Below are 8,627 nucleotides of genomic sequence, written 5' to 3'. Positions count from 1 at the left end.
CTGCATGCAATGTAACAAAATGCAGCCAGAAAACACTTCTGAGAATAAATGCACATTTATTCACTCCAACTCTGTAGGTCTACAAGCTGGTGAAATCTTGCACCTCAGAGCAGAGAGAAGGGGGCTCCTCCCAGCTCTGACCAGTTGCTTAATTTAATCATAGAAATTTAGATACTACCTGGTGTTTATGATACACTATGAATGGAAAAAATGAAAGGTGCTATTCAGCCTGCTGGGGAACCCACTTTCTCTCTCACCAACCAGGCAGTCTGTGGAGTTTACAAATGCTAGAAGTAGCTGTGAGCCTTAGTATCTTACTGCTCCAGGTGGTCTGGATGGGATGGGTCGCTGCTACAGCTTCCCCTTTGCCAGATACATACAAAACACTATTCCTGCATGACTAGGGAAGGATGTGCATACGACACTTCAGAACAACATATTTGTACTTAAATGGGACAGCAGCTACTTTGCTTCTGTATTCTTAAATAACCACTCCAGAAAGGGTGGTGATTCTGGAAAAGCAAAGAGGCACCTAGTTTATTTGCATTCTCTGCCTATGTGAATTCCTTTCATCTGAAAATGTAGGCTGCTGTGAACATGACCTACTCTTTCACAGGATTAAAGTTGTTGGTGGTGGTGTGTGTTGTGTGAAGCTCAAATGCATCGCTATGTCAAAAGAGCTTTGGGACTTCAGCTGTAGGCATGGGGTCTTGACGCTCTAGACTTGCAGGCAAGTGTCGTGTCATCTGCTGTGTTCTATACTGTACAAAATTTTGGTAGTTAAACTTGACTGCCATCAAAATGTAATGTTTGGTTTGTGACAGCGTCAATCTCCTTGTCTTTTGGTCAAGTAGAACATCTGTCTCACTGTTCTTGAACCATCCTAGAGACAGACACAGTGTTTTGTCATTATCTCAAAAGACACTGCTTACCTCTATGCTAAACAGATCAAAACTCAGTTTAAATTTTGAAAAGCTACCTGAACATGAACATAAGATTTACTTGTGCACTGCACTTGTAATTAATTAGTGTGATTAACTAATGACACAGCAGTATTATGTACTCTAGATTAATCAAGAAACTGAACCAAATAACAAAAACGGGCCCTTTAGTACAAAAATTCAGTGCTCCTCCCCAGTTTTCAATACCTTTTTTCAGCCTGTGCAGAAAATGGAGACTATGACAGGTAAATCTATAAGAGAGTTGTCACCACACACAAAAGTGAGTCTTCCTTGTTCTTCTTCCTTGTTCTTCCAAATTTACAGGAGGTCAGCAGAGGCAGTCACAGCAGTGTCTTTGAAAAGTATAGTAGTGCTTAACAATGTGAGATATTTTAAGTTATTGTTAGTCTGCCATGGAGGCTGCATCAACCTGTAGATCTTTCAGTTAAAGATTTTCAGCAGAGCCTTAGCAGCTGTGCTTATCATCTTTTTACTGTTTTACTGTTGTCATACATGAGAAAAGTCAAAGCTGTCCTGGTGAGATGAACTTCAGTAGAAGGGAAGATTACAAACCAAGCTGCTTTATCAGTGGAAAAAGTACTTTGATACCCTATGCAGGCTGTAGGATTTAATTATAGAGTAGAAACATTACAATTTCACCTCCTGCTAAAGGATATTATGTTGATTTATTAAAAGGTGCTCGGAAGTAATGGCTATGTCTAACCATGTAAACCAGGAGGAATTCTGTATTGAAAATATCTAACTGAAGTCATGCAAAATTTACTTTTTAAAAAAGACTATTGGTATTTTTTTGACATTCCTCTGAATGGGGTTCACACAATCAGTAAAGCTTTCCACCAAATTCACAGTCATTCCTAACTACAGTAGTATGTTCCAGATCAATAACACGCTGAGAGAGAAGTGCAAGTTTATGAAGTCGATTAGGACAAAAAGCTTAAAGAAACTAGTTTCTTTTTGGTCAAAAGGAAAGGTTTTAGTCATCCATAACCAAAACTGAAGGTGTATTAAAGGGCAGTTTGATAAATTAATAGCTATGCTTTGATTCTTAATTCCAGTTCACCTTTATGATGAAGCAGCCATACTCCTAGAATCTCTGCATATATCCATCCATGCCCAGAGAAACGAATGGGACAAACACAACACTTTTTTCCTTTTTTTTTTTTTCCCACCCTCTTCACTTTACAAGCTCACCTTTAGCCCAGAATGTTTTTTTTTTTTTTTGGTATGCATATATGTATATGCATATATATGTGTGTGTATGTGTTCTAAATTACACCATCTTTACTTCCTATAAACCAGGTGCTTCAAAGTCCCACCTCTCCTTTCACACTCCGTGTTCAGAAACCCCCCCTTTTCTGCAAGCCAGCCTGCAAACCTGAGCTGCTGCGGCAACCTGCATCGCTCTGGTTTTACCCATTTTGAAAGATCCAGTACTGCGCCTTCGTCTTGTTCACTTCGTATCCTTTACCCCCATCACTCACTCCTCTCTGCTTCATATCCTTTTCCAGTAGTCAGCAAAACCCGCACCTGACTTTTTCCTTCCAGCTGCACTTTTTTTCCCTTCCCGATCCTATCATCTGCCAGATTTCCCATTAACTGCTGAATAAAGTTGCAAGTTGTTTAGGGTAGGGGCTGTGTCTTTACTCACTGTGGACCCTCAGCATGTTCTGAGAAGGTCAGAGCCTGCCCTCGTGATCTCCTCCAGCACACGCAGGGCGCAAGCCAAGAGAGGGGAGTTCCTCAGACTTGTAGAAATCCTCTTCCCTTTACCGAATCCGGGTGCTTTTGAGAGCGTCAGAGGTGTTTGTTTGCTAAGAAACACTCTAAGCTCTTTCAGCCACTCCTGTGGAGCTGGCCCAGTTCCAAGCAGCCCAGATGAAGGCATGAGCTCTGGGGTGACTGGATTCAGCCTCTTATCTCCACAGAGACAGAAGCCCCACAGCAGGAGTGGCAACAAACAGGCAGGGGAAAGAAAACACCTGGTAAGAAAACACCTGGTAAGAAAACATTTTTCTTCTCTTAAACCCTGCTCTGTGTTGTGTTCCCACTGGATGGCCTCAACCTTTCCGTCCTTCCCCATTTCCTCCGTTATTTCCAAATGTTTTGGCAGGATCGGCAGGGCGGCGGAGACACCAGTAGTGTCCCTGCCAACAGTCACCACTACGCAGCTCTGAAACTGTCCGTGCTTCACAGGCTTGAACTCATTTTGGCTGCACGTTATTTTTTGTCCTTCCTTTAAGCTGGCTCCTTCCCATATCCTAGCTTCACTTCCAGTCAAAGCCCAGGAATGCACAAAAGCTGCTGGTTATCAGCATGCGGTTTCATGGGCTGTGTAGTTCTAGGTCTGCATCAGAATGAAAAACTCATAGATCGATTTTAGGCTAACTTTTCGTACACCTGGCTAGCATGCATGATTAGGCACAAATCATGATTTTGGTGCCAATGTAATACAAATATTTCCCTTATTTTTACATGAGGAACCAGACTTCTAAATTAAATTACACGCCTAAAATAATGCAGCAAATCAGTGTCAAAACTCAAATGATGAACCATTTCTCCAGGCACCACGTCTTTGTATCACAGGGTATTCAGTAATTATTAGCATTGTATAATCTTTCATTTTGTTCATAAATCTCTAAGCATGGGATAAGGCTATTCAGTTATTTTTCATCAGCAATAGACTATTGGATAAAGAATTAGCTGGATGGTCACACTCAAAGAGTTACGGTCAACGGCTTGATGTCCAAGTGGACACCAGTGATGAGTGGCGTTCCTCAGGGGTCGGTATTGGGACCAGTCCTGTTTAACATCTTTGTTGGTGACATGGACAGCGGAATTGAGTGCACCCTCAGCACGTTTGCCAACGACACCAAGCTGGGTGGTGTGGTCGACATGCTGGAGGGAAGGGATGCCATCCAGAGGGACCTTGACAGGCTTGAGAGCTGGGCCTGTGCGAACCGCATGAAGTTCAACAAGGCCAAGTGCAAGGTCCTGCACGTGGGTCGGGGCAATCCCAAGCACAAATACAGGCTGGGCAGAGAATGGATTGAGAGCAGCCCTGAGGAGAAGGACTTGGGGGTGACGGTTGACGAGAAGCTCAACATGAGCCGGCAGTGTGCGCTTGCAGCCCAGAAGGCCAACAGTATCCTGGGCTGCATCAAAAGCGTGGCCAGCAGGTCGAGGGAGGTGATTCTGCCCCTCTACTCTGCTCTCATGAGACCTCACCTGCGGTGCTGTGTCCAGCTCTGGGGCCCCCAACAGAAGAAGGACATGGAGCTGTTGGAAAGAGTGCAGAGGAGGCCACGAAGATGATCAGAGGCCTGGAGCAGCTCTCCTATGAAGACAGGCTGAGAGAGTTGGGGCTGTTCAGCCTGGAGAACAGAAGGCTCTGGGGAGACCTTCTAGCAGCCTTCCAGTACCTGAAGGGGCTACAGGAAAGTGGGAGAGGGACTTTGTACAAGGGCATGGAGTGATAGGACGAGGGGGAACGTTTTTAAACTGAAAGAGGGGAGATTTAGATTAGATATTAGGAAGAAATTCTTTACTGTGAGAGTGGTGAGACACTGGCCCAGGTTGCCCAGAGAAGCTGTGGATGCCCCCTCCCTGGCAGTGTTCAAGGCCAGATTGGATGAGGATTTGAGCAACCTGGTCTAGTGGAAGGTGTCCCTGACAGTGGCAGGGGAGTTGGAACTAGATGATCTTTGAGGTCCCTTCCAACCCAAACCATTCTGTGATTCTATGACTATTATAAAAACTTATAAATCAGTTAGAAGTTTGCTGTAACCCTCCATGTTTTACTTGCATTCATAATACCAGATCTGTAGGAGAAAACAAAGGTGGAGGAAAAGGATTGCTTAAGGAATTATTTACAGCTTTATCGCTTACAAGCTATTCACCTAAATATAACAGTACTTCTTGTAGCTACAACAACAGCGCTTTGAGAAGGAATAATTAGCAAACCTAGTAATGAGCGAATGAATAGTCTTGCGTAAATACTAAGCCTACATTCTTTGCTTCTGCATTCTCTGGACTTCCAGAGGAACTCCACCAGCTTATCGCAGTGGTGTTGGCCACCCAACCATTTAAATATGCTGAATGTCACCAAGAGAAGCGGTCACTATAAAATTTTGTCTCATCTTTGTGTGAGAGAGGGGCTGTATGGCTCAGGATGAGAGAGAGGCAGGGATGGCCAACCCCGCAAGTGATCCAGAGATGGGCAAAGACATGGAAGATCTGAGAAAAGGCCTGGAGGAGCTCTGTGAGGGCCCCGAAGGGGAGAAGAGTGAGAAGGCTCTGCTACATTCACGCCTGGAACAGCAGCATGACCTTATCTGTACACTGAAGAAAAAAGCAGACGATGCACGCAAACGCTGCAGAGGCCTGGAGCAACTCAATGTGGAGCTGGAGAAACTGAGGGCAGAAGACGCTGCGAAAATGAAAACCCAGACCCAACGGATTCAGCGTTTGGAGGAGCGCTTCATGGATCTGGCCAACAACCATGAAAAAATGATCCAGTTCAAGGACGAACACAGGGAACGGCATATGCAGCTGTGGGAGGAGAATAAGCACCTGCAGCAGGAGAATGAGATGCTCTTCAGCCAGACTGTGAGGGAGAAGGAAGCTGAAGTGCTCCAGCTCGCTGCCCAGGCCAGAAGGCTCTTGCAGCAGTTAGACTCCTTACAGGAGAGTCGCAGAGCCCAGGAGTGAGAAAAGGAGCTGCTAGAAACTCAGAGCCAGCAGGCAAGTGCCTATGCCCGGGAAGTCGATTAATTGAAAAACCAGCTGCAACACCTACAGGAGAAGCACCAACAAACTGTTGCACAGGTTGAGTGTGCAAAAAGTCATCTGGAGAGGGCAAAGGAGGAGAAAGAGCAACTACTGAACCTGGCCATGGAGAGGGGCAAAGCTCTGCAAGATAAGCAACAGGAAATCCAGCAGTTGGGGAAGAAGCTGGAGATTGCAGAAAAAGCCGGGCAGAGAGCAGGAAAGCACCTTGTGAAAGAGGCAGCAGCAGCAGACAATGATCTGAAGGTCCAAGAGCTCCAATGACAGCTGGAAAGCAGCAAGCAGGCACACAACGAACTCTCGCTGCAGTTTGATGCTTACAGAAAGCACAGTACGGATTTACTGAGTAAAGAGAAAGCGCTGAATGTCAAACTCTGTCATTTTATTGTGTAACTGCAGCTTTCTCCTCTGTGCTCACCTTGGCAGGTGCCTCTACTGTAACACATCCACTGCATTTCTTTCCTTTCCTTGAGACCATCTTCTGACAGAGACCATCTTCTGATTTCTCTGTCATGTACTTACCAGTTTAAATCCTCCTAAAAGGACTGTTCTGTAGCCTTTTTTTTTTTTGTCGTTACACTTCTATGTAAGTAAGAGCTCTGCACTGTTAAATCTGAACGGAGATGGTTGAACAAGTCAAACCTGTGACATGAAAGATGAGGGTGGAAAATGCAAAATATGAATGTATTTGGTCCTAACCTCTGCTGTAGCACAGATTTTCATTTTTTACAGTTAAATGCACATTATTTTCCAAGATGGACCACAGCTCCAACCCTTAGCCTTTTGCGTTTGATTCTCCCTTGAATTTCAACGGAGGCTGGGCATGTATGAGGTAACACTGAGGCTCCAAGAAAGAAACCCCACCTTGCAATGTCTACGTCATGAAGTCATGATTCAAGAACTTAACAGGTCAGAACAGTAACATCACACAATACCTGATGCTCAAGCAAATTATTGTGTATAGCTGTCTATTAGTGTTACAGGTTTCTGCAGTTGTTTTAGTCTTACTTAATGTCATAGCGTTATTTATATCCCTGTTCAGCTCAAAATAAATTGTCAGGTGATTTCAATAGTCTTTGAAACAGGTTGAGGTTCTAGATGTTCTGCCAGTTTAAGTGTTTTCTGGTTTTAGGTGTTTTCTGCAAAGAAAATAGCAGGTACACTTTTCCATTTTGTGCATATGTCTGGCAATTTTTTACAAAAATCCTTCCCTTTCTGTCAGCACTGTGGGATACAGAGGCATCCCACTCTTGCCTCTCTCCCAGACAAGGAGGAAGGTTTTGGCTGCTGAGTTTCTGCTGCTCCTCTTTAACTCTCTCATGATGGGCCAAATGGCATCCTTCACCTGGGCCATGGGCACCTGCCTCGAGAGCTCTCCAAGTTCTTTCCCGTGCGTGTGTATCATGGCGTAACTCAACGTTTTAGCTAGTTGTTCAGGTAGCTCTTGGTCCTGAGCATCTACAAAGCAGCAGCACCGTGTCAAACTTGGTATCTGTTGAGCCACGTGTTCAGAAGTGTACAGAAATGGCCAGAAGATCTTCCAGCTTGCAACCAGTTCATCTCAAGGACCTACTGAACCAGATGTGGCTTCTAAGTAGTAGCTATCAACAGACTTGTCTTCTGAACTTCTCTGCACTCTCCTTGAACCCACACAAAGCCAGGTGAGAAGTACTGCTCCGCTACCTGCTGAGTGATAAACTACAGCCTTTTTTTTTAATCCTAGCTCCTATAAGAGTCATTCCACACCAGTTTTATGGGCCACATCCTCCTACTTATCATAAAATGGTTTGAGTTGGAAGGGACCTTTAAAGGTCATCTAGTCCAACACCCCTGCAGTAAGCAGGGAGGTCTGCAACGAGATGAGGTTGCTCAGAGCCCCGTCCAACCTGGCCTTGAATTTTTCCAGGGATGGGGCATCTACCACCTCTCTGAGCAACCTGTTCCAGTGTTTCACTACCCTCAGTGTAAAAAATTTCTTCCTTATATCTAGTCTGAATCCCCTTCTTTTAGTTTTGCCCCTTGTCCTATCACAACAGGCCGTACTGAAAAGTTTGTCCCTATGACAACCTTTTTCTCCCTGCCATGTCCACCCCACATGCACATTTAATTACTCTAAACACAGGCATCTGCAGTGTAAATGCCAACTGACCCAGGCTCCAAACTAGGCCCATGGTCTGAGAGGAAGGAACAGAGCAGGACTTGAGTCAGCTGTTCGGATGAGTCAAAATGCAGCGAGCAGTGCCTGTTTGCCTCCGGTGACTGCACAAGAGCCTAAAAACAGGTACCTAAACAGTCTAAATCTGGGCTAGATCTATGTCACACACTCACTGTGTGACATCGAATCATAGAATGGTTTTGGTTGGAAAGGGCCTTTAAGATCATTGAGTCCAACCATTAGCCTAACAGTAAAAGTCCACCACTAAACCACATCCCTCAGCACCACATCTACTTGTCTTGTAAATACCTCCAGGGATGGTGACTCCACCACTCCCCTGGGCAGCCTGTTCCAATGCCTGACAACACTTTCCGTGAAGAAATTTTTCCTGAGAAAAAGAGACAGAACAGCCCCCCACGCCTCCAGCCCAGCCCCTGCTGTGCTCTGGTAGGGAAAGTCCCCAAACACCACCGCCCCTCGGGGACATCCCCCTTCCCTCCCCTTGGCTGTGTGTGGGGGTGAGAGACCCCCCTTACACACACCCCCACCCCTCCCTCACACCCCCCCAGACTCCTTCACACCCTCTCCCCCTCGCAGCCACACCTCCCCTCACACACCTGCCTCATACACACACCCCTCACACTCCCCTCACACTCACACTCCCCTCACACCCCCCCTCCCCACACACATCCCCTCCCTCACACCCCCCCCCTCCCTCACGCACT

General features: G+C 45.7%; 1 protein-coding gene across 1 annotated transcript; it reads left to right on the top strand.

The window, feature by feature from the left end:
• The first annotated feature begins 5,120 nt into the window (after positions 1 to 5,120).
• CCDC89 (coiled-coil domain containing 89) lies at positions 5,121 to 6,140 on the top strand. The gene is given in 1 exon segment (XM_068395338.1): positions 5,121 to 6,140. A coding segment is annotated over 1 exon segment (1,020 nt).
• Positions 6,141 to 8,627: the final 2,487 nt, after the last annotated feature.

Source organism: Nyctibius grandis, chromosome 2 (assembly GCF_013368605.1).
Source record: "Nyctibius grandis isolate bNycGra1 chromosome 2, bNycGra1.pri, whole genome shotgun sequence".
Lineage (NCBI taxonomy): Eukaryota > Metazoa > Chordata > Aves > Nyctibiiformes > Nyctibiidae > Nyctibius > Nyctibius grandis.
Note: the sequence above shows the minus strand (reverse complement) of the source record. Positions and strands in the feature narration are given on the sequence as shown.